The sequence below is a fragment of the Pezoporus flaviventris genome, unplaced genomic scaffold (assembly GCF_033815535.1).
Source record: "Pezoporus flaviventris isolate CSIRO_AGI_PZ_B2104156 unplaced genomic scaffold, CSIRO_AGI_Pfla_v1 ptg000414l, whole genome shotgun sequence".
NCBI classification, from domain to species: domain Eukaryota; kingdom Metazoa; phylum Chordata; class Aves; order Psittaciformes; family Psittacidae; genus Pezoporus; species Pezoporus flaviventris.
Window position 1 is genome coordinate 62,885 of NW_026892961.1, and position 26,492 is coordinate 89,376.

At 41.2% G+C, this 26,492-nt stretch overlaps 1 protein-coding gene across 8 annotated transcripts in view; it reads right to left on the minus strand.

Moving 5' to 3' along the window:
- Positions 1-26,492, minus strand: part of LOC133263685 (golgin subfamily B member 1-like) — a 45,466-nt gene that overhangs the window by 2,042 nt on the left and 16,932 nt on the right. For all 8 annotated transcript variants that reach the window (XM_061443549.1, XM_061443550.1, XM_061443555.1 and 5 more), the window contains 12 exons: positions 24,188-24,261; positions 21,435-21,519; positions 20,629-20,696; positions 14,793-19,813; positions 11,826-13,773; positions 10,495-10,673; positions 9,122-9,287; positions 7,306-7,437; positions 3,560-3,718; positions 3,328-3,425; positions 2,255-2,389; positions 8-113 (listed from right to left, as the gene is read on the minus strand). In XM_061443549.1, the coding sequence (XP_061299533.1) occupies positions 8-113; positions 2,255-2,389; positions 3,328-3,425; positions 3,560-3,718; positions 7,306-7,437; positions 9,122-9,287; positions 10,495-10,673; positions 11,826-13,773; positions 14,793-19,813; positions 20,629-20,696; positions 21,435-21,519; positions 24,188-24,261 (8,171 nt within the window). The remainder of the gene's footprint in view (positions 1-7; positions 114-2,254; positions 2,390-3,327; positions 3,426-3,559; positions 3,719-7,305; positions 7,438-9,121; positions 9,288-10,494; positions 10,674-11,825; positions 13,774-14,792; positions 19,814-20,628; positions 20,697-21,434; positions 21,520-24,187; positions 24,262-26,492) is intronic.

A 26,492-nucleotide genomic window follows, 5' to 3' on the forward strand; every position in this document is an offset into this window, starting at 1 on the left:
TTCTTACTTTGCTGTAATTATTATCCATGGAGTCAATCAGCAAGGAGTGCTCTTGACTTGGAGTCATATCAGCGCTAGCACTTAAGGAAGATGTCCACTCACTTGACTGCAACCTGGCACAAACAAAACATGAAATGAGAATAAATTTCTTGTGATATCCCAAACCAGCACTCCAGACAAGCTCAGGAAAGAAGGTACTTCTTCAAACAGAAACCAAAAATTGCAAGCTATCTGTGGCCTCACTTGACAAGAACTGGTTTTGTTTGCACTACTGTAGTGCCTGCTGAACTCAAGCTGTGCAGAAGGACTGGGTAATCCTACTTTCTCCACCAGGAGACTGGTGAAACCATGACAGAGAAGGCATATTGTGCTTCCTCAGTGCCAGCCACTTCCTGTGTCCATTGTTATAACTCTAGTCAGAGAGAAGAGTAAAACTTCCATCTGCATGATGTGCAGATTACCATTCCTCTCCAGTAGGACAGCTCAGCTGCTGGCAGCAGAGTTCTCCCTAATTTATATATTCTGTCACTTCAACTCATTGCTCTTTTGGTGCTGTTTGGCTTGTTTTTAACTTTTTTGTCTTTCAGAAATTTCAAGCTCTTTAACTTAACTGAGGTTTCTGTGTTCTACTGGGGGCCTCCAAGTGAAATTTCATAGTGTGTGACTTGAAAGAAACCAGGGCAGATGATTTAACTGTATATTTTTAATTTTATGAAATTATTTTGGAAACCAGCTCTGGTCCCAGTAGTGCCGGTTCTAGCTAACTATTTTTTAGTAACAGATATTCAAGATGGATAAGATACTATTAAATGATGGAATGTAGAAGCAGCACTGTCAAATCTTCAGGCCAGCTTTAATTAGTGAAGTGAAACCAGTTGTAGGAGGCTTACATAGACTTTGATGCTAGAAGAGGCTACACTTGTCTGAGTCATGTAGTGATCACCAGGGAACCGAGGCCTAGAAGTCTTCCACATACCATTTTCCTTCTGAGTAAGCATGTGTCAGAAGAAAGCCATTGCTTTCACGTAAAAGACTCCAATAGTGAGGTTTATTTTAACTTGCACAGCACAAGTGCCTACAATCAAGTTATATGATAAAACCCACTTTTAGAGTCAATGAAGAGAAACAGGCTATGTGCCTCACTGCATCCTTATCCTAACATCTAGTGTAGGTCAGGTTCCTTTTCTCTACTGAGTATAATGGCATCTGTCAAGTAACCTGAGATACATGTGTTTCAGGTATAAACAGCAAGGCTTTGCAAGGCAGAGCTGTGTGGCAGGAGGCCATGAAGTGCCCTGCACCAGTCACAGCTGGCTCGGTAATGTGTGATGCCTTACTGTGGCTAAAACTACAACCAGAGGAGCATATGGTGCTTCTGCTCAAATGTATTTAACAAAGGGTAGCGACTGGGAAGGAGGAAATGGGTAAGAAACAAGGAGCAGCACTGATAAGTCACTACATGCTGATCCCAGCCTCCTATGCTGCCCTTTGCCTCACAAAAGGGACAGAGTGTAATGTGCAGTGCAAGCAAGGAGGCACTAGAAAGGGGAAAGGCGCCTAGGCTGAGTTGAGCTTGGGAAAGGCAGGGAGGGGAAAGTGTTTTTCCCAAATGTTTAATTGTTTCTCAATATTGAAATTAATTAAAAGTTTATGTTAATTAGCAATAATTAAAATTGAGTGACATTCTTCAAGTCCAGACCGTTTTGCCCATGACACACAGGTGCTTACTGAGGAGACAGATCCCCTGGAAGTATGAAAACTCCTCTTTTACCTTTACCCGATTCCCAGTCTCCAAACTATATTTTCCAATAGTTAATTTAATTCATTGAAAAAGCTGGCATCTCTAGTCAGAATTTGTCTTAATGTCTAGCCAGTTGTCTCATTCTTTGTCTACAATTGAAGGATAGGCTGAACATCAGGAAACACGTCTTTTTTTTTTAATGTAAGGGTGACTGAGCACTGGCACAAGCTGCTCAGGATGATTATGAAGTCTTCATCCTTGGAGATACTAAGAAGCCATCTGGACATGGTCCCAGGCAACTGACACTAGATAGCCCTGCTTGAGCAGGGGCATTGGACAGGATGACCTCCAGAGGCCCCTTCCAACCTCAGCCATTCTGTCAGAGACATGGTATAATCATTTCCATGCTCCCAGTGACACTCAACAGTAGGATGTAATGCTGTGCTAAACGAACACAGATTAGGATCACCATACTTCTATGGTGACACTGCCTGTTTGCCCAGGCTCCCTCACCTCCTGATCTGATCCTGTGCTGCAGACAGCGCCTCCTCCACAGCAAGACGACGGTCCCGTTCTTCCTCCAGCTGCTCCTCCAAATACCTCATATCCTGCTTTGTGCTGCTATGTAAATGTTCTGTTTCAGACAACCTGTTAGAAAATAACCAAGCATACACCAAAAAAAGGACTAATTTGTAGATCATTCTGTTTCTATTATATTCATCTATGCAGGATGTGAACAGAGTCCAATTCCTTTCCATTTCACAGAAGACTTAATAATATTTTATTAATATATTTCATAAAATCATAGAATCAGTGAGGTTGGAAAAGGCCTTTAAGATCATCAAGTCCAACCTTTACCCCAGGACTGCCAAGGCCACCAATAACCCATGTCACTAAGGGCCTCATCTACGCATTTCTTGAATGCTTCAGGGAACAGTGGAATTTAAATTATTTGGAAAGCAAGAGAGAAGGGTAAATCTCTTGAAGCTTCTGTGTCACATCAAGGTGTTCTTTGGCTCTGCCATCCACAGCCCCACCTCCTAAAAATTATTTTGAAAGGGTACGAGTAATCATGTAATAGATCTTAGTTCCAGAAGGTTACTAGGAATCGTGTGCTAGGTCTTAATTCCAGACACTCTCAGGCTAACAGCCTTGAGACCAGGACCACTGATATACTTCAGCAGTTAATGAAGACCAAGCCCATCAAATCAAAGATGATCATTTGGCTGGTAATGGTCAAAAGAAATTGCTGCTGCATATTGTCTCTTCATTTTTTCATTTTCATCCATCCAAAGGGATGGACAGAGCCTTGGGCGACATGGTCTAGGATGAGGAGTCCGTGCATATGGCAGGGGGGGTTGGAATTAGATGATCTTAAGGTCTTTTCCAACCCAAACAATTCTATGATTCTATGACTGATGACAGCAGTCATATAACATATAACAGTTCCTCCACTTCCACAAGGCCCTAGTGTGAAAGCAGGTTTTTCCAACATTGAGGCAGTAACAGAAATATGTTCATCACTAGTCCAAAGACTTCTATCAGGACTAACACCTCCCACTCCTGTTTTCTCAGGTGTTCTTTACCTCAGCTGCAACTCCTGCAGTTCTGGTGTGTAACTGCCTCTCTGAGGCTCATTCTTTTCTTGAGGTGCTCCTGGAGCAGCATCTGATGCAAACAACTCCTGAAAGAAAGCAAGAATGTATGGCAGATACACAGCACTGAATGAAGAGGATAGAAAGTAGCTGCAATGCTGCAGTTAGTGAAGCCATTTGCAGCAAGCTTTCCCCTCCCTTGCACCAAGAAGACCACCCTTACCATGCCCTTGTCCGCAGACTGCAGCTCCTGGAGCTGCCTCTCAAGCACCAAGCAGCGGTTCAGAACCTCACTGTAGTGCTGATGGCTCTCACAGATATGCCGACTGCTACCACGCAACTGGAGGGAGAGAGCATTTTTCTCCTCAAAGACCTGAGACAGCTGAGAAGAGGACACAACTGCTGAGTAAAGAACTCATATTTTTGTGAAAGCAAAATTGTTCTTTGTGTAAGTGAGGGTAAGAATTCTATTGAGAACATGGAAACTGCCCCACTGCATGTTACTAAGGTCCAAAGACGAGTGATAATATCCAACAGTAGCTTGTGGTTAAGGTTTCCAGAAAGGAGTCTCAAAACATCAACACAATATAAAGAATAACATAAATCTTTCCTAAATCTCACCTAAATCTTTCAGAAATATAATCAATAAATTATAATTTTATATTCTTACTTTCTCCTTGAATGCAGCTCTGAAGATTGATAAATTCTGAGATTTCCATTTCATTGTGGGAATTGGACAGCTTTGTCTAAGAATAATATTGACAACACATGGGTGTTTTAGTTGTTGCTCAGTAGCACTTACCCTGATCAAGGCCTTTTCAAACTCTCATGCTGTCAATGAGGAGGGGCATGAGAAGAGCATGATAGAACACTTGACCCAAACTAGCGAACAGGATATTCCTTACCACAGCAAGTCATGCTTGGGATAGAAACGAGGGGGAGTTGGTCAGGAGCTGATAGCTGCTCGGGTCAGGCTGGGTATCAGCCAGCAGGTGCTGAGCAACCATACAGGGCATCACTGTTTGGGATTTTTTGTTTTGTCTCTCTGTTATTTCCCTTTTTATTGTTATTAATAGTAGTAGAATTAAATTATACCTTATTTTAATTATTAAACTATTCTCATCCCAACCCACGTTTTACTTTTTTTTCCGATCCCTTCTCCTCCCCATAAGGTGGGGGTCTGGTGGGGATGTGAGCTGCTGCATGGTACTTGGGTGCCAGAAAGGACTGTCATGGTTTAACTCCAGCTGGCAACTAACATGGGGCATGAGGGTTGAGATAACAACAGATCTGACTGGAGAGTGTTAAAAACAAATGTGTTACAAGCATTCACTGTATTGGTTTAAGATCACTGGTCACAGTGTTGATTTATTTGCTCTCAGAGTTGTTGCATTTGTTCTCAGGGTTGTCATATGTGATACCTCACCTCTGCAGTGATGTTTATTATCCTTGAGGCCAGGCTAAGATAATAATTTTTATGTACTCTGTAACACTGGCTTACGATAGAAAGAATAGTCATGAAACTAATCTGCTATGTGTATTCAGCATGGTCATCACCTCTGTAATTTGGGAGTCATCTACTCAGAACTACTAATAATTGTATCTTTTCCCATTTCTTCTTGAAGGGACAACCTATGGGGGAGATGTCTTCCTACAGCTTTCTTTATTCTTTTCTTTCCTCTTTCCTTTCTTCCGAAATCTTCATTCTCCTCTAGGCTGAATATGGTTCATAGAATCATAGAATAATTTGGGTTGGAAAGGACCTTAAGAACATGTAGTTCCAACCCCCTGACATGGGCAGGAACACCTCACACTAGACCAGGTTGCTCAAAGCACCATCCAAGAACACTGCCGGGGATGGAGCAATCAAAACTTCCTTGGGCAAACTGTTCCAGTCCCTCACTACTCTCACAATAAAGAATTTCTTCCTTACATCCTATATAAATCTCCCCTAAGTTTAAACCTATTACCCCTTTTCCTATCACTACAGTCCCTGATGAAGAGTTGCTTTAGGCCCCTTTCAGATATTGGAAGCTGCTCTGAGGTCTCCACGCAGCCTTCTCTTCTCCAGGCTGAATGCCTCAATTTTCTCAGCCTGTCTTCATATGGGAGGTGCTCCAGCTCTCGTGGCCTCCTCTGGACTTGCTCCAACAGCTCCATGTCCTTTTTACACGAGAACTGTACACAATACTCCAACTGGGGCCTCATGAGAGCAGAGTAGAGGGGCAGGATCACCTCCTTTGACCTGCTGGTCATGCTGCTGGTGATGCAGCCCAGCACACAGGTGGTTTCTGGGCTGTGTGTGCACACTGAAGCCAGCTCATGTTCAGTTTCTCATTAACCAACACCCCCAAATCCTTCTCATCAGGGCTGCTCTCAATGCATTCTCCACCCAGCCTGTATTTGTCCTTGGGATTGCCTCAACCCAGCTGTAGGACCTTGCACATTGTCTTGTGGAACTTCATAAGATTTGCATTGGCCCACCTCTCCAGCCTGTCCAGGTCCCTCTGGATGGCACCCCTTCCCTCCAGGAAGTCAAAAAGCATGTTCAGGTTTTATTTAAGGTTAAACAACTATTTAAGAATAAAAAAATCTATGCCATCGACAGACTGGATTGATGGGCTGCGGCCAACTGTATGAGGTTCAACAAGATGAAGTGCCAGGTCCTGCACTTAGGCCACAACAACCCCATGCAGCACTCCAGGCTTGCGGAAGAGTGGCTGGAAAGCTTCCTGGCAGAAAAGGACGCAGGGGTGCTGGTTGACAGTGCTGAATGAGCTGACAGCTGTTTCCTGGTGGCCAAGAAGGCCAGTAGCATCCTGGCTTATATTAGAAATTGTGTGCCCAGCAGGCCCCCTTGTGCTCAGCACTAGGTGAGTGGCACCTTGAATCCTGTGTTCAGTTTTGGGTCCCTCACTACAGGAAGGACATTGAGGTGTCGGAGCATCTCCAAAGAAGAGCAGCAAAGCTGGTGAAGGGTCTAGAGAACAAGTCTTACGAGGAGCAGCTGACTGGAACTGGATTTGATTCGTCTGAAGAAAAGGAAGCTAAGGAGAGACCTTACTGCTCTCTACAACTACCTAAAAGGAGGTTGCAATGAGGTGGGGGTCAGTCTCTTCTCTCAAGTAACAAGTCATTGGACAAGGTGAAATGGCCTCAAGTTGCACCAGGGGAAGTCAGACTGGATATTAGGAAACATTTCTTCACCAAAAGGGTCATCAAGCTTTGGAACAGCCTGCCCAGAGTAGTGGGTGAGTCACCATCCTTGCAGGTATTTAAAAGACCTGTAGATGTGGCATGGAGGGACATGGTTTAGTGGTGTTATTTGGCAGTGTTAGGTTAATGGTTGGTCTCCATAAGTCTTTTCCAAACTAAATGATTCTAAAATGGATAGAGAAATGGGAAGGAGTCCAAGGAAAAGGCTGCTGAGATCACTGAGAGATCGGAGCAGATGGTGCCTGTAAGAGCTGGGCTGCTTTAGCCTGCTAAAGAGAACATGCTAAAGGGTCGTTTTACAATAGCTTACAATGAAATTAAAGGGAGTCATAAAGCTGAAAAAGCCGACTTCTTGATAGTGGCAGAAAATACTGTAAGGGGTCACAGCCACAGATTGTTGCTCGGAAGAGTCAGAATAAACATTAAGAAAAATATTTGTGTTAGAAGTGTACAGTAGTATTGGACAAAGGTCCAGTGTGTTTCTGGAATCTCTATTTTTTCAGCAAGCAGCCAGGCAAAGTCATGGCTGACCTGATCTAATATTTGTGACAGTGCTGCTTTGAGCATCAGAATGATGTATTAGATCATCTCCAGAAGTGTCTTCCAACTAATATTTCTGATTTTGTGTAACTTCACTAAATGTCCACAAGAACAGAAAGATTCATTCCTGCTACCCAAGCCCTATTCAAGCCTACCTTCCTCCCCAAACTCCTTATTCCCAGACTGCAAGTACGTATAAAATGTAATCAGTACCTTGCTGTTTAACTGATGAATTCTGAGCTCTTTTTGGTGCAGTTCTTTCAGGCTGTCATTTAACTGGGCCTGGAGATGTTTTGTCTCTGTTTCAAGGCTTGAGAAGTCCCCTCTCAGAGTTTCTGAAGAAATCTGCCAGGGAAAGAACAATACTGCACACATGGCAACCCACTCCTGTATTCGTCCTTTCTGTTTAGTATTCCAAGGTCAAAGCCCAACATTATTCCTGGTACTTTATCTGCTCAAGTGAAACAGCAAATGGGGAATAAACAGAAATATCCTAAAAGCCCTCTGAAAATCCAAACAATTAGGAAAGATCACTGAAGTTGCACATACGATGGGTCTCTGGCCTGGTTTCAGCTGGGGTAGAGTTAATTTTCTTCCTAGTAGCTGGTGCAGTGCTGCATTTTGGCTCTAGTCTGAGAATAACACTGGTAACACACCAATGGTTTAGTTGTTGCTCAGTGGCAATTGCCAAGGACTTTTCAGTCTCTCGTGCTCTGCCAGTGAGGAGGGGCATGAGAAGCCGGGAGGAAGCAGAGACAGGACACCTGACCTGAACTAGCCAAAGGGATATTCCATACCACAGCTCATAATGCCCAGTATAGAAACTGGTGGGAGTTAGACAGAAGGAGCCAGTCACTGCTTGGGAATGAGCTGGGCATCAGTTAGCAGGTGGTGAGTAATTGTATTGTGCACCACTTGTTTATTCCTTCCTTTCTCTTTTTTATTTCCTATCATTATTGTTATTTTGCTTTTTATTTCAATTATTAAACTGGTTTTATCTCAACCTGTGGGTTTTTACATTTTTATCTCATTCTCCTCCCCATCCGACTGATGGTGAGAGGGAAGAATTGTGCAAATGGCTGCACAGAACTTAGTTGCTGGCTGGGCTTAAATCATGCCAATCCTTCTCAGAAGTTGTCTTAAAACTGTCTACAATACAGGAAGGGGGGAAAAAAGCATTTGAATGAGAACAAGAAAAACAAACAAAAAAATCAAAGCAATGTCCACACTGCTCTCACTCAACACAGACTAAAAGTTCCAGCACAAACACATTGTCCTGGAAAGCATCACATGCAAATTGTTCCAGTTTCTTCTTTGCGTATAGACACGTGTGTCAAAGGGATAAGGGAGGATTTCCTCTTTCCCCCTACTGACATAAAAGCTTCTTACTGGAACATTACAGATGTGGGCAGGAGAGTTCTTTCCTTGCTCATAAGATACTAGTATTATTGTACATGCGGCAGGCAAGTGCCCTTCCCCAGACCAAGCAAAATACTCAGCATACTACACTGAACTTTTAGCACTGTGATACAGGGGAAAGAAAGCAGGAAGTGCAATGTTCTATCTTCAGCCTCTCTGGGCTTAAGCCAGGATTGTGGATATCCATCACAGTAAAAAAAGCACTAAAAATGCAATAGTAAACTTACAAATTAGAAAGTGACATTGAAAGGAGAACCAAACCAGAAGATGTTAGTTTCAAACACAGTGCAAGAGGTGATTCTAAAATAGCCAGAAAGACCTGAGAATTCCATACTGCTGAGAAGAACCTAAGGTGTCTAGGAAGCCCTGTCTCTCCTACTCTCTTGAAACATTAGGAACCATGAGCTAAGGGAAGAGCACATAAGCGTATGCCAGTTTTCTAAAGGTTCTCAATTATTCAAGTCGCAATGTTGTGATAGTCCTTTGAGGCCACATAACAAAATCCAATACTGTGGTCTGTACGAGCTGAATACAAGCAACACACACTACTTTGGCTGAATTTCAAGCTTCACATTTTGATGCAATGAAGGGTCTGTGTATTTCCACCCACCTTTGTTTGGTACTGCTCCTCTACAACTTGAGACTTGTTGAGGGGCAGTCCCATTTCTTGCATAATTCTTTGTAAATGGCTCAGTTGCTTGTCTTTTTCTGCTATGACCATCAGGTACTGCTCCTTTATGCTGCTGTTCTGCTTTTCCCAGGTAGTTTTCTCCTGCCTGCCCAATACAACACAAAAGAAAATCACCAGGAAGTTACAAGTATCACTTACGATATCCAGGTATTGATTTGATTCTATTTCCTATGATCACCCCATGCCAGAAAAGAAGTTTTACAACTAAACCAAACCAAAACAACCCACTTAAGCACAGGAACCTTAAAAGCAGGTTTAGAGAAGTATTCTGTATTTGCTCAACAGATTGCTCAACGCTCACACTTTCAGTATTCCTGGACACTGTTTTGATCTTCCTGCAAAGACAGCTTTGTGAAGCAGGTCACTGGCAATGCCACTTGTCATTATATCATTATCGCTGCTTCAGTCAGATACACACCAGAACCATAGCATGGATCTCGGTATGCAAGCTTGATGCCTTAGCTTATTTACACTGTAGAAGCTAGACAGGAAATAAATCTCCTTTTATCAGAAGATAATTAAAATTTGTAAGCTGCTTCAAACTTCACAAGGTATGAAGTGTAGTTTGAGAGTCAGATCAGTGGCAGGGGGAGGGTGCACTACAAGTTTTTGTATCGCTTTGAACAAGAATAAGCCATGTATCTTGCCACAAAAAAAAACCTCACCCCTTTCACTCCAGGTTCAGTCATTCTTAGATGGATCTCTGAAGTACCCAAAAGGAATTTTTTCCTGTTTTTAGAATACAGCATATTTGTCTAACTAGTTTTAGTCCAGCCAGAGATGACAATTTACTAGACTTGAATTACAGACATTTTTAAAAATAGAAAACATAAAACAAGTGAAACAAAGGATTAGACAGTCATAAAAAATGACCATTTTCTTATCAATGGTATCAGTGGGATATTAAATGGTATTCATTATCAGCTTGGAGAGTTTTGTAATTATATACATAAGCTCCAATACAAGAAACAGCCCAAGTTTCCTCTCAAACAGATGATATTGGCCACCACTGGATGAAGAAAATAAAAATTAAAAGATCATTGATCTATTTCTCACAGGCATTTCCTTCCAATACATTGGGCTGTAATTCTTCACCCTAAGACTGAGGCAAAAGCTGAACAAGGAAAACACATAAATACCTGCCGAATCCGGAACATGACAGTGGTTTAGTGACAGATGACACAGGCAAACTGAGGTTCTCAATGCTTACTTTGCCTTCTGCCCACAATTGCTCTTGGAGTGAAAGAAATGGCTTATTTGCATCTCTGAGGCAGTGATCAGACAACTCTCACCTAAGCTGATGGATCTCCTGCTGGTAGGAAACACTTTCTTGCTTCAGCTGTTCTTGGAGACAATGCTGTTTATCTGCCTCTTGCTGGTATTCCTGCAGTTGTGCTTTTAAGCGAGAATTTTCAGCTGATTCTACCCCAACCAGGATATATTGCTGCTGCAGATTCTTCAACTCTCTTACCTTTAAAGGTAAATATAAAAAAATAATTAAAGGGAAATATCAGAGTGTGACAACTGAGCAAGCAGCTAGGATTATAAGTATTTAAGAGTATTTCTCTCTTTGGCAGTTGGAGAAAGAGAAGTCACACTCAGATGACAGAGAAACTAGACACTGAATCAGTGATTACAGCACTCTACTAAAAACTGTTCAGGAAAAAACAAAACCAACCCTCAAATCTTCAAAGAATTCTATTGTTAATGAGATTTAACATCCTGTCCTGGTTTCGGCCAAGGCGTATTCCATACCAAAGCATGTCATGCTCGGGGCAGAAACCAGGTGGAGTTACTCAGAAGGGACCAATTGCTGCTTGTGCCAGGCTGGGTATTTGTCAGCAGCTGCTGAGCAATTGTATTGTGCATCACTGCCAGTTGTGTTTTTTTTTCCTTCCCTCGTCTAGTTTTATATTCTCTCCCCTTGTTATTTCCCTTGTCATTATCATCATTAGTAGTAGCAGTAGGAGTATATTGTACTTTAGTTATTAAACTGTTCTCATCTTAGCCTGAACATTTTACATTCTCCTGATTCTCCTCCCCAGCCAGCCCCGGGGTGAGTGAATGGCTGCTGGTGCTGAGGTACCAGCTGGAGTTAAACCATAACACGTACATTAACAAAAAGAATCTGACATAGTGAGGCAACTCAATTCCCTTTGGAAGGTCACAGTGCCTGAGAGAAGTTCCTGAAGACTGGAGGAAAGCAAATGTCATCCCTACCTACAAGAAGGGCAAGAAGGAGGAATTGAAGAACTGCAGGCTGGTGAGCCTCATCTGCACCCCTGGGAAGGTGATGTAGCAACTAATTCCAGAAACCACTTCCAGATACATGAAAAAAACGGTGCACAGAGAAGTTGTAGAATGTCCACAAATGGAGATATTCAAAATCTGACTCTATGCTGTCTTGAGCAACCTATTCCAGTTAACCTTGTTTTGAGCAGGACAGTGGAATAGAAGATCTCTAGAAGTCCCTTCCAACCTCAATTATTTTATGACTGTGAAAACAAGTATCTGTGTTTCACACTGCAAATATGCAATCTAAGTGTGCTAAATTTTAAGATCCAAAGATCCAAATCTCCTATGGGTCTTTAAGTAAGAGCAAGAAGTGAGAACAAGGACTTACTACTCTGTCTCTGTCATTCTGCAAGGAGGACAGTGCCTTCTTAAGACTCTGCACTTCTGAAAGAGTGGTGGAAGTGCTCCCTTCTGCTTTTTGCTTTGCTTCTTCAATCTTACGTGTTTTCAATTCATTCAGCAGATGGTCTCGCTCATTTTGCAGGCTTGCCATAGCCTTGGAGAAAGATCTGACTTGGTTGGAAGAGCTTTCCAGTTCTGAAGACAAATGGAGGAGCTCATCATCTTTCATGCTGAGCTTCTGATTAAGTTTCTCAATCTCAGCCAAAAGACCTCTTTCATCAGTGGCTTTCTGCAGTTCTGCCAGCTCAGACCTTGCTGTATCTCGGTCCCTGGCAGTGAAATGCTGCTCCTCTTGTAGCTCAACCACCTCTTTCTGAAGATTTTGCACTAGAATCTTTTGTTCCTCTAAATCTGCAGAGTATTTCTGTTTCAAAACATGAAGCTCTTCATTGGCCTGGTCCCGGCTATCCTGAAGAGAGCTCATGGACTTCCCAAAAGACTGAATTTGAGCTCTGAGATCTTTGTTTTCATCTGTGACCGCAAGAAGTTTCTGTTCCATTTCCATCAAATCCCGTGCCAACTCTGCTACTCTCTCTTCTGCTGTTTCTGTTTCATTCCTCATTATCCCTGCATCATGATGCAGGTGCTTCAATTCCTTCCAAAGCCTGTCCTCAGCCTCTCCCACTTTCTTGGCTGCATCCCTTTGAATAGATACTAGTTCTGCCTCAAGTTCTGTTATCCTTTTATGAGAGAGGGAAAGCTTATGACTCAGCTCCTGTGCCTCTTCTGCTCGGACCTTCAGTTGTGCTTGATACTCCATGATAGCACTACCCTCACGTAATGCTGTCACCTCATTCTGCGCCTGAGACAGAGAAGATGTAAGGGTTTCAATCTCTTGCAACATACTGACTTTATCCTCTCTTAAAGCTTCCATGCACTTCCTGAGATCATCCTGAGTATGTTCAGACTCTTTCAGCTGTATTTCTATGACTGCCTTCTCCTTTTCCAGAGTCTGGCTCCGCTGAAGCTGTGTTTTGAGAAGTTGTTTCTGTTGGGAGTCCTTTATTGAAATCACTTGGTTCAGGTCCTCTCTATACCTCACCAATTCTGCATTCAGCTTGGCATTCTCAGAGTTTAGGTCATCCATCCGGCTATGAAAACTTCTGATTTCTTCCTTAAGCTTATTGTTTTCAGCAGCCGCCTCTTGAATTAGCTGGTCTTTTTCCAAGATTATAGTAAGATGACGTTCCTCAAGTTGCTTGTAGTTTCTCAGAATGCGGTCTCTGTCATCTTGTAAAGATAACATGGACTTAGTGAAAGAGTCCAGTTGTGCCTTCTGCTGCTTACTTTCTTCTCTGCTTATTTTCATCTTTTCAGTGAGAGAGTCAAGTTTGTCAAGAAATTTGTTCTTCTCATTCTCCAGGGTTTTTTTATCTTCTTCCTCTTTACTTAGTCTATTCTCCAACTCATTAATTTCTTCAGAATGTAGCTGCTGTAATTCAGAGAGAGCAGCCATAACTGCTTCCTCCTTGGCAGACAGCAAGCTAATGATCTTTTGATCTTTGGCACTAATTTCTTCATGTAGCTTATTGGTTAGATCCTTGGAAGCTTGCAGATCACCCTCAAGCTGTTCACAGGTGAATTTGAAATTCTGGATACTGGTCTCTTGTTGCTTGACCATGCTCCCCAGCTCTTCTCTGACTGATTCACATTTGGTGAAGGAATTCTGTAAGTCAGCAAGCTGATCTCTTAGGCTACTGATTTCTGACTCCAGTTTTTGCTGTTCATTTTGAGACTTGCTGTACAGTTTTTGAGACCCTTCAAGCTGAGTCAAAAGCTCCTTTTTTTCCTCCTCTAACATTTCACATGTTTTTTGATGATGCTGAATCTCCTTCCTGGATTCAGACTCCCAGTCTTTCTTGTTCCATTCCAGCCTACAAACAAAGATGAGAAAGTTGCAAATCAATAAAATACCTCAGTATCCAAAACCACAGTAAATTTTCATTGATTATACTGATTTAGAAAAGCCACAAAACTAGTTCTACTTTAAGCAAGCAAGCTGGCAACATCTAGGTGATTCGTTTTCCCTCAACTTGAAACTCAAGGCATCCTTCCCAGTTATGACTGCAGTAACGTCTGAAAGGGGTAATGCTAGGGGAATATGTTTTAGAAGTGGTCCAGTGAGATAAATCTTAATGTCAATATTGGAGAAATGGAGGAGGTTAAGCACTGAATGTTACCACCTCCTTCTCATTAAAATTATTTTCTGTCATCCATTGCAGCTAACAAATAAACAAATTTCAATGAAATCACTGTTGTCATATGCTTGATGTTCATTTCATGGTCCAGCATGCAAACATATAGTATTTTGATCACAAACTTTATAGAACAATTTTACTCATGTAAGAACAGTTAAGGCTTTGAGTTTTTGAAATTCCCAGATGCACATTTTCCCGTCAAAATCTACTTTGGGATTAAACTGTAATTATGTATCCCAATCCTCTCCTGACCTGCCAAGTTTAACCTCTGACTGCAACAACTACACAAAAGAATCTATTTCCAATTTGAGATTAATAAAGGCTCCAGATGGTATTTGGATGGCTGCTGCTTGTCATAGAGAACAGATTTAACATAGGTATTCCCTTTATCCTTGTGCAGACAACAAATACATAGTAACTCCCTACGACATAACTCCAAACCTCTTTTCCATCCAAACATAAGTGATCCAGGAGATAAGCTTTATGTTTATGGCTTTAGCAGGAAAATTAAATGTGCTCACCATCTTAGGCATTCATTAGTTTTGCCAATCATGTATCACTTTTAGCATATTTACACACTCCAGATTCTTTCTGGTATACTGCAAAAGGCAAGGCTATTCCCACCTCACCTGTGGTTGCTGCCTTGTCAAAAGGAAATACAAGAATACTAGCTGAGTAATTATCACTTTCTTTACCTGGATATATGAGTCTGAAGTTCTTCCACATGTAAGGTCATCTGCTTCATTTGGTCCTTTAGAGCAACGCAGATTTCCTCTTTTGAACGTATTTCTTCCTCCTTCTTTTGAATTGTTTCAGTGAATTTCTTCTCCCATGTTTTTGATTCATCTATTACTCTATCCCTGTCATCCTGAAGGGAAGACATGCTCCTGGTGAAGGCTGCAAGCTGGGCTAGTGTTTTGTTTAGGTTGCCTTCCAGCTGCTTGGCTTCTTGATCCTTTGTCTTCAAGGAGTTTTGAAGATCACCAACAGTCATTTCCAGGTAGCTTTTCTCCCTCTGCAAAGCTGCCAGCTTTCGTTCCATGCTTTTAACTTCCTTTGAGTGGTTGTCTTTTTCCTGCTCCAGTCTTCTCTCAAAGTCTTCATCTTTTTTCTTCATTTGATTTTTAATATTCTCCTTGTTTGTCTGCAACTCTTCTTTCACTTTGGCACTCTCTGCTAGAACCTTTGCTGCCTCACTCTGGGTGTCATCCAGTACTACTCTGCAGACAGCAAGTTCTGCCTGGGCTTTCTTGGTGTCTTCAACTGCTTTAGCTAAAGTCTCTCTGGCTGCTTCTATCTCTTTCTGAGACTCACTCTGCAGAAATTCCAGAGCTTTAACAGTTCTTTCTAAGCTACTGTTCTTTTCTTGGCTTTTAATACAGTCCTTCTGCAGCTGCTTAATCTCCTGCTGTTTCTGTTTCAGCAGTTCCTGAAGGTCCCTTACATACGTGCTGCTGTCTCCCCTCCAACTGCATTTTAGCTTTTCTACAAATTCCTTTTGCTTTTCCGAACTTGCTTTACTGTTCTCCTTTGCCATCTGACATTTCTCCTCCTCCAGTTCATGCATCATTCTCTGCAAACCCTGAAGCTCATGATGCAGTTGCTCATTTTTGATCTGCAAGTCTTTTGCATCCTGCTGATAGTTTCCAATACTCCCATTAAGTTCTGCCAACTGATTCATGAGCCTTTCTTCCAAATCATCCTTCTCAGCCTCTAGTGTGTCCTTCAATTCTGTCATCTTGATGAGGTCCTCTTTGGTTTTTTGGAGTGTTTGTTCCATCTTTGCAACTGTGTCCTGAAGAGAATTCAATTCATGGACTTTCTCTTCCATTTGGGTCTCTAAAGCCCTTTTCTCACCTGCTAAAGTCTCAGCACACATGTGGATGTCATCCAGCTGTTGTTCTGAAGCCTTCCTATTATCTTCTAGTTCTGTGATTCGCTTTGTGAGCTCAGCTATCTGCTGTATGTAGGTACCAAGATCTTCACAAGGACTACTACCTCCAAATGCATTTTGTTCCAGCTCTGCAGTAGAAGACTCTGGTCTAAAACTTACGTCCACTTGATTTTCAGTCCTCTCTATTGGTGGTGCTGTGACAACTGCCTCATTTGTTTCTTCCTCTATTGTCTTCTGAGAAACATACTTGTCTACCAGTTCTCTGCTTTCCTTCAGCTTAGATTCTGCTAACTCCAAGTGACGCTTTAAGTCTGTGATCTCTTGATTAAGAGACTTCTTTTCAGCCATTACTGTCTCAAGCTGAGTAGAAAGAGACTGGTAATCCCTCCTAGAACTCTCCATATCTTCTTTCAGGTTAGAATTTGTAATGACATCTACAGTCATGTGTGGCTCTCCATCTGTAAAATGCATCTCTGCTCTAAGCTTCTCATTCTCCTCCTCTAGTTCCAGGATCTTTTGCTGCTTTGATTTTGCAAATTTCCTCATTTTCTCCTTCATTCCATCAATTTCCTGTCCAGCTTCCTGTAGCTGCTTATCTGTTTCTTCTTTTTTTGCTTCAACACTTTTCAACTTAATGAAAATTTCCTGTTTTTCCTGCCTAACAGCTTCCAAAACACGCTGAATCCGCTCAGCCTCATTACTCACATTCTCATAGGACTGCAGGAGAGTTTCATATTCTTTCTGCAGCTCCCTGTATTTCTCATGCCACTCAGAATTCTCAGCAGCTTGAAAGCATTTCAAGGATCCCATTTCCTTCTCCAGCTGCTCCTTCTCTAAAACAACTTTATCCAGAGCAAATGTCAGGTTTTTACAGCATCCATCAAGATTCTGATTTTCTGTAAGTACTTTTTCAACTTCTGCAATAAGTTTTTCTCGCTGTTCCGTGAGGCCAGCTAACTTTTCTGTCAAAGTATCTCTTTCTTTAACATGGCCACATATTTGGCTTTCCATATTTGTCAACTTGACACAAAGATTTTCAATAGTAGTTTTTGCATTAGCCAGCTCCTCTTTTAGAGATCTGCTCTCCTTTAGTGCCTCTTTTCTAGAGATAAGCGCAGCTTGCAACTTTCTCTGCATTTGATTCTTCTGTTTAGCTGCTTCTGCACCGGCATCTTGCTTCTCCTGAATTTCAAGTAACTCTCTTTGCAGTCGCTTGCTTTGTTCCTCATGTACCTGAGCTTGAGTTTCCAATTGACTACATAGTCTCTTGACTGAATCCTCTTTTTCCAGCAACTGTGTCTGCACATGACTGAGAGCCTCACTTTTCTCCCTTAACTGCAAGTTAAGAAATTCAATTTCTTCATCCTTTTGGTGTGTAAGTGCTTTCAGGTCTTCCAGACTGCCCTCTCTAGAAATGTTTGCTCGACTCTCCTCCAGTTCTGCCTGAAGATTTGCTGCTTTAGCCTCAGCTTGGTCAGAGGTTCTCTTCAGCCTTTCTATCTCCAGAAACAACTGTGCTGTCTGTTCTTGCAAATGAAAGACTAATTCTGATTTGCAAGCAAGTTCACTTTGCACATGGCTAAGACTATATTCCAATTCCTCCTTCTTCACCCACAATTTTTCAAGTTTTTCCTCTTCCCCAGAAACACCTGCAACTTGTACAAGCTTGTTATTTGTTGTATTTTCTGTTTCTGTGCATGAAGACTCCAACACTCCTGGATTTAAAACAATACTCTCTCTTGATCCTTTCTGTTCTTGGAGTTGTCTGAGCTGAGCTTGGATGCTTTCCTTCTCTCTGCTTTGCTTATCAAATTGTTCTTGTAGGATGTTGTAATCGTCTTTCTGCTGTTTCAGCTGTTCCCTGTGATGCCTGTCTTTTTCTTGAGCTTTTTTTATAGTGTCTTTGCGAGATGCCAGAGCTTCCTGAAGTTTTTTTTGAAGTTGTTCTTTTTCTTGTTCAAGAGCTGAAATTCTCTCTCTCAGAGCAGACTTCTGGTTTTCTTCAAGATTTATAACTTCTGAAGTATTTTTTTCATTTTCTTCATTGTCTTTTGGGCTTTTATTGGTTTCAACAACTCTGTCAGCAATTGTCTGACTCCCCATGATTCCATCTTTAACTGGAACAATATCTGTCCTACCTTGCAACCTTTGCCTCATCTCCTCAATCATTGCCTGTAACTGTGCTTCAGTTGTTTCTTTATCTTGCAGGTCCTTCCGGATGCTCTGCAGCTCAGATTCCTTTTCAGAAAGCAGCTGAATTAGATACTCTTCACTGGGCTGGCTTTCAAGATTCACTTCTCTGCTTATCATGCTTGTTGAACTTTCTTCCCCTTCAGCTGCTTGAGCCACTGAGGGTTCTGATTCATGTTCTCTTTGCAACTGTAGTAATTCATTCTCCAGTTTGCTAACCTTCTTCAGAAGCTCCTTCCGGTTAGCAAGTGCTGCTTGCAGCTTCCGCTTTACTTGCTCATTTTCTTTTTTCAGAAGTTCAACTTTATTTACTAACAACTCAGTGTCTTTACACGCTGCCTCTGTCTCATACTGGTGCTCAGATACCCCACAAATCAGATACGTATCTTTTGCTTCTATGTTTTGGTCTTTTTCTTCCTGATGCTTTAGTAATAGACTTGTTTGCCCTTTCAGACTCTTCAGCTCATTTGCTAGAGAAAATTTCTCTTCATTCAGCAGAACCATTTTCTCAGACATGCTAACACTGATCTCTGTCATCTGTCGGTCTTTCTCCAGCAAGGTTTTTTGCAGGCTCTCTATAGACCTGGTATGTTCAGCAACAAGCTGTTTCAGGCTTGATGCTTCTTCCCCCTTTGAGGCTAAGTTTTGGTAAAGTTCTTTTACCTCAGCTGTACTCTTCCTCAAAAGCTGTTCTAGATCAAGTACTTCGCATTCCTTCCTCTCAATCTGGCTTCTCAGATCTTTTAGTTGCATGTCCTGGTCAGAAAGCTGAAGCTGTGCTTCATCCAGGTCATTTTGCAAAGCTTCAATTTTTATCTCCTTAGATTTGAATTCATTTCTAAGGCTCTGGATTTGTTCTCTGAGAAGACTGCTTTGACTGTCTGACAGCCTCTGCTTTTCTGAAAGAGCTAGATTGTCCTCAAGTTTCCTCACTTGCTCTTTTAGTTCTGCTATGGTAGAAAGTTCCTTCATCTGACACAGGAGCTGATCTCGTTCTTCAGTCAAAACACAAAATGCACTGTCAGACTCCTCTATTTTTTTTCTGTATTCCTCAGCCAACTGGTTTAGCCTGTTTATTTCTGTATCTTTTTCTCCTCGATCTTTCTTATAGGATTCTTCTGATTTCTGCAGAATTATTTGCAGTTCACTAATTTGTCTTTGCAACCTGAACAGTTCTTCAGACTGAGAGATGCCAGGCTCTGGATCTGCTGTAGAATCCTGCATTGCCTCATTCTCCTCTCTGCAGGGGACAGTACTCCCCTGGGGCACCTCTTGAAGACCAATTGTGTTTTCCTGAAGCACACCAATTTCTATTTCTCTCAGTAATGAGCAACTGCCAAACTCATTTTGTGTATGTGAAGCCTTCTGTTCTTCCCTCTCAAGAAACTGTGTCTGGGAATTACCTTCTGGCTGGTCAGCTGCTTTTCCTGTTTGGTTACCTGTATAAGTTAGATCATTCGGGCCCTTGAGCTGCCTTTTCAGAAAATTTATTTCTTCTTGGGCTTCTTTCAGTTCCAGCAGCAAAACTGATAGTTCTTTCTGTTTCTCTGCAGCAAGATATTCTAGAATTTCAGGTGGACAACTTCCCTCAGTAAACTGCTCACTTCCGGTGGGAAAGGCATCTGTTCTTGCCTAAAAGAAAGTAATAGGTTTCAATTTTCCTTTGAATCCTGTGAAAAAGTCACTTCTGGAAGTATCTGCATTCCCATTTAGTTTAGGAATACCGTTTCCTGAGCTGGCTATTGAAATGAATTGTAGCCTCACTAATAACAGGAGGACTTGTCAGGTTATTTCTGTTCATTTCAGTTCTGAAGTTGCAGCATGAAAGATTGTGGGTTTAGAATTAGACCATAACTATAACTTCCTATGCCATTATTTCCCATTCTCTCTTGATTACAAGACAGTATGATTCTGAAGTGTTTCAATTCTGCTGCAATTCTCAAAAGCCCTTCAGTGTACTTATCCAGCCACATTTTCCTGGCATCCTATCCATAGTCTCTGAATGAGGAGGTTTTGCTCCCCATTCTATCTGTCAATTTAAAACAGCAAAGAAAGGGTGTAGAAGCCCATATTCCCACCTGTGTCCATCTCAAAGTGAGAGCACTAGACAAAGCATCTGTATCAAAGTGCCTGGCTTTTTCCAAATAATTAAGGTTTCCTCCCACCCTCAAAAACAGATAACAAAAGAAAAGCAGTCACAAATCCTTCCCAGAAAGAATGAATCAGCAGCCCACCAATAAGTCAACTTCTTGTGTTATAAAGGCTCATGAGTCCGTTCCTCAGTCTGGAGAGCAGAAACAGTTTACAAGGAACCGCTAAAAGAGAGCCCTCTCTTACAACCTGCTGCAGTGTCAGGATGTTAATAAAACAGCTCTCTGGGGCTTTTAAATTAAACACAGATGCATACAATACCAAGAGGAAAAAAAAGTTACAGACCAAATTTTTACCTCAGGGAGCACTGAAGTGTCAATAAAAGGCTTTTGCACTTCAGAATTCACCAGTACTCCTGACACACCTAGTGATAAAAGAAACACCACCAGCATAACATGTTGCATGTAAAGTCAGTGTGTAAATGGACACAATAGATGACACTGGAGCTTCTCTAGTTTCCAAGGTGAGAAAGATTAAAAAAAAAAACAAAACAACAAAAAAAAACACCAACAAAAGAGTTTGAACCTGCATTACACCAGTCAATCCCAATAGCTCTGCATACGCAATGCATGTGCTGCATACTGGCATCACCTAAATCCGCACTATATCTAACCTCTGCAGAAGAATGAAGAGGTAAACAGACAAGTGAACTAGGTAGCAGACTAGTTTGGTTTGTTGGGGTTTTGTGTTCTGTTTTTTTTGTTGGTAGTGGTTGGTTGGTGTTTTTTTTAATTTGGGTTAGTGGGGTGGTGGTAATTCCAGACATAAAAAGACATTTGCTGGCTTGCAGAGAGGAACCCACTTCATCTTATCTTAATTCTCTTCAGTGTCTTATACATCAACTTTTGCATCTACAAACACACTCTCCTTCAAACCCTTCTTTCCTTCCCATCTCAGGAACCACTTCTTTCTTCTCTTCTGATATATCCTATCCATCCCACATTACCATATTCTCTTCTACCTCATGTGCATCTTTTCTAAGTCCTAGAAATCTTTAGATTCTGACTTCAAAGATTCTGTTTCCAAATCACCTTAGATTTGTCCCTGAAACTTCTCAGATTTCCACAATTTTCTTGTCACATGCCTTATTCTGTGTCCTCACCTGCAGAAGAGCAGTCTATGTAAGAGGCTGGAGCTTCCGGAGTCTGCAGGTCTTGACATTTCACCTCAGGTCCAACTTTTTTGTTCTGTTCGTTGAAGAAAAAATACTTAGTTTTGATCTCTGCATTAGAAGACAGGTATCTTAGCTGCTCTGCCAAGTTTTAAGTAAAAACTATCAGTCCCAACTTTAGATGTAACTCTGATGCCTAAGAAAGATATTTTTAAAAACTGGTAAATTGGTTTTGATGTTAAGCAAAAGACTAACACCTGTCTCAGCAGGTTATGATATTCCTTCGCACCTTTACTGCTTCAAAGAGTCTCATTACAGATCCATAACCTTTCACCGAAACACCCAAGCAGAGAAAGTGAGAAGTCATGTGGTTACCACTACGCTCCCTGTGCCTCACTACTCCAGCAGATAAAGAATGTGGAGTCTTCCCAGGAAAGTTACACGAGGCTCCACCACACAGATAACAAATCACCCCACAACAATCTATTAACTGCTGTATGTCTCCCGCTTCTCTATCGGACAGGACAGAACCTGACTGTTGAACAAGACAGAACACGCTGGAAAAATGGGGAGATTTTGCTATTTCACACACACAAACTCTTTTTACCCACACAAAGATGCTGAATAAACTGCTCAGGAAATTGGTTAGTTTGCTGTTGACATCCGTACAGGAACTGAGACTTCATCTACTAATTTCTTCGTTCTGAAAAGTCCACTTACAAGTTAAAGAGCACCTAAACTGAATAGCAGTATTTCTGGCCAGCTCCCAGCACACATAGGCTTTCACCACAACAAAAAATTGACACTTGGTACTGCTTCTGTGGGAAAGGGTCTGCATTAGAATACAAAGAGACTGTAAGTAAAATGTCCCTAAGAAAAGCTACTCACTCCCACTCCAAAAAAAGCAACTGAAAAAAAAACCCTACCCAGCCCAACAATAAAAAGACTGAAAACAAAATGTTCAGAATTGACTTTTGCTGTAAATACCTAGAACGTAAGTACAGAGCACTAACAGGTCCCAAGGAAATCATCGCTAGCCCAAACTTCTAGAGCACTTTGCCTTTGCAAGCGCCAAGCACTGAAATGGAACACATTATATGCATCAGAATAACTTCTGCACATCACCCAAACCCCTGAACTGTGTTTGGATCCACACATATCTTGGCCTAAAGTCATGGGTAAGATGCACAAATGCACAATATAGATGTGCAAGTGTAAATTCTTACGTGCAAGCTATTTAGCCAGACTCTTTTTAGAATTAAGCCATTGAAATGGACAATTCTAGGGTTGAATTCATTGACCCTTTGAGCCAGGAGGGAGCAGAGACAGGACACCTGGCCCAGACTAGCCAAAGGGATATTCCATATTCCATGTCATGCTTGGATAGAAACTGGGGGCAACTACCCAGAAGAGAGAGACTGCTGCTTCGATTGGGCTGGGTATTGGTCTGCGGGTGCTGAGCAATTGTATTGGGCATCACTGCTGGTTATTCTTCGTTTTTCCTTACCCCTTTTAGTTTCCCCTTGTTGTTTCCCTTATCATTAATAGTAGTAGTAGTATTATATTGTACTTTAGTTATTAAACTGCTCTTATGTCCACCCATGGGTTTTACATTTTTTTGATTCCCTTCCCCATTCCACACAGGGAAAGGGGTGAGTGAGCAGCTGTGTGGTGCTCAGTTACTGGCTGGGTCTCAACCAAGACACCCATCTTCAACACCCACCTTGGTCTAAGTGAATCATATGCTAAAGAACCCGTTATCTCCACTGTCTACAAAGAAGACTAGAAAATAGACATATCTGCCCCATATCAAGCTTGTATCTGCCCTCAAAAAGACCATATGTGTGTATGTGTGTGTGTGAGTGTACCCACTGATCTACCAGCATACACCTCAACTACAGACAGCTGGAATGTAAGGGTCTGAAGTCAAGCAGAATGACCTGACTCAAAATGCCTTCTCCAGTTCCAACACGAGTCCCAAATTTCAACTTTTGCCCTAATACTTCACAGTAACATATATACTATTAACTCTTTATTGGAGAGGAATATATGAGATAAAACACAGTATTTTCTTCCCTCTGCTGGCAGGCTGAAACAGAGCAGAGCAGCCTGGAAAGAGCCCAAGCCTTGCTCTAACCTAAAAATTCTACAAGTTCTTAGTACAGACATACAGAGGCAGTCATCTCCATCACCATGCTAACTGAGTATAAAGCAAAGCAGCAGGTATGTAACCCTGCACTGTTCTCACCAACAGACTGACTGCAATTGTACCTGCAGCTGTTCACAGTACAAGAGTACTACCAGAGTCTACTTGTCTCCCATTTAACAAAGAGAACTCGGCTTCCTCCACTCAGTCTGCCAGATCCCCATCAGGGCAGTGGGAATGGATAGGGTTGGCTGGCATCCTGGAATGGCAGCCGAACATTTGGAATTGTATTTCCTGAGATCTACCTCAGTTTAGCCTATGGTTTTGCTGAAGAACTGACTCATAAGAGGCAGAAAATAGCATGAATATGGATTAGGTAGATGAAGGACACAGGAATTCCACACAGCCGGCAAAGGGAAATCCAATCTGATAAGACAGTACAAGCAGTATTTGGAAGCTATTTCCATCTTTCATCATTAATCCAGTTAATAATAACCTTTCAAAGAGGATTGTTAAAAAAGGCCATAACAGCTTATCTGTTTAAGGCCAGTCCTTGACCTATTTTTATTTTAGCTTATTTCAGCAGCTTAATCATTACCTGCTTTGCATTTTCGGCAACCATCACAGCTCCCTGCTGAGGCTCCTGGAGTACAAGTTGCAAGTTTGGTTTTTCTGAAATATTCAAACACAAACAATTTCTTTGAAAGTTAAAAACCTGATTTAAAGAGTAAGAGGATATTCTTTCAGGAGCTTTCAAGAATAAGGCACACAGCTGTTAGTAACACTAGTAGTGAAGATATATAAATTATATAAACTCATATCTAGTTGAAGATGTCCCTGCTCATTGGAGAGGGGAAGGACTAGATGACCGCTGAAGGCCCCCTCCAACCCAACCCACTCCATGATTCTATAGTTTCTCATTGGATAATTTGTTTTGTGTTGGGTCTTTTTTTTTTTTTAATGTGAACCACCAAAAGAAGATGCTGGTGTAAGCATGTTTTAGAAAATAATAATTAACGGACAGCTGACAGAGTTATAGAGTTTCAAGTTTAAGAAACACTTTGATAAAGGAGAGAAAAGAAAGAATTAGCGTAGCAAAATGTTTTAAATTTTATTTGGCTAAAAGTTAAATGAGAAATTGTTAAAATTAGAGAAGAATAAGACACTCAAGGGCTATGGCCCAAGTCAAGACTGGTGCAAGAACTCAGCTGCTGTTTGACTCAGAAAATTTTTACACTTACATTTCTGTAAACTGGCATATACAGTAACATAGATTTGTTTTAGGTATGCCATGGTATGTGATAAAATGACTGGCTGCCTTCAATCTCTGTTCTGTTAGGGATAAAAATTTTATACTTTCCAATTCTGAGCATCCAAAGGACATATGTCCTGGTTTAAGCTGTAACAGAGCTCATTTTCTTCAGAAACTTCAGAATTAACTTCCAGAGTTAATTCTTCTTCAGCAGGTGCTGAGCAATTGTACCATGCATCACTGTCCTTTGTTAGTTTCTGGTTTGTTTGGGGGTTCAGTTTTGGGTTGTTTATTTTTTTTAGTTTTGTATTTCTCTTTTTGTTATTTCCCTTTTTACCATTTTCAGTAGTAGCATTACATTGTACTTTACTTAAATAATTAAACTGTTCTTATCTCAACCCATGGATTTACCCTTTTTCCAGTTCTCCTCCCTATCCCACTGGCTGTGTTGTGAACAAGCAGTTGTGTGGGACTTATTTGGCAGCTGGGGTTAAACCATGACAACACAGCATTAACATATGGCACAATGTTTTAATTTGTACCTCTTTCAACCCTTTTCTATATATAATCAGCCATACAAAATGGTATTTGCCAAGTTAAAAGTATGCATTTTGAGAAGGCTCAGATGAATTGGCTTTACGAATTCTAGTATCTGGAAAGCAGTCTGTCTGTTTGCAGTGAAACTGACTTTCCTTTATCAAGTCATACCATACTTGTAGTCTTAACAACTTTTTCTTCCTTAAGTGAACTAGGAAAAGCCCTATATCTAATGTTAAATTATCTATACAATGACTCTGAAAAGCAATCTTGAGCACCCAATCCAGATGTCTGCTATCTCTGAAACTGCCTGAATTTCATAGGCTTTTCCTGAAGATAACAGAATCAGAATCATTTACGTTGCAAAAGATCCTTAAGATCATGGAGTCCAACTGTTAATCTAACTCTTGTCTATTTTCTTAGTGTAGAGGTGAAACTGCTTCAAGAAAAGGTTAAGGAATCCAGGTGGCCAGTAAAGACAGCAAGAGGGATACTAGTAAAATGGGCTGCTAAGCCCATGAAAATAAAAAGACTGTACAAATACTTAAAAAATGTTTATATGTTAGAAAATGATACTTAAGTAGTTTGGAAGCATTTGCTGAATCACAGAATGGTTTGGAAGGGACCTTCAAAGGTCATCTAGTCCAAACCCCTGCAACAAGCAGGAACATCTTCAACTAGATCAGGTTGGCCAGAACTACATCCAGCCTGGCCTGGAATGTCTCCAGAGATGGTGCATCCACCACCTCTCTGGGCAACCTGAAGTCTGCTTGAAAATCATAAGAAATTGCAAAATATAAGGTAACTATATGTAAACCCTTACTTCATTCTACTCAAGTTAGGACTGGAGTACTGTTGGCATTTTTAGGCATCCCACTTGAAATAAGACTGACAAATTAGAAAATCATCAAGAGATGAACATGAATAATAAAATATTTAGAACCTACAGAGTAGGCTTTAAAGATTATGAGTTTTTACATGTTTCCATTTAACCTTTTGGTGTGTTTTTTTTTTTGTAAAGAAATTACATCACCCAGTATTAAAATTGAAAAATAAGTCAGTAACCAAATGTTCAAGACACCCACTGGAAACAGAATTACAACAAAAAACAGCT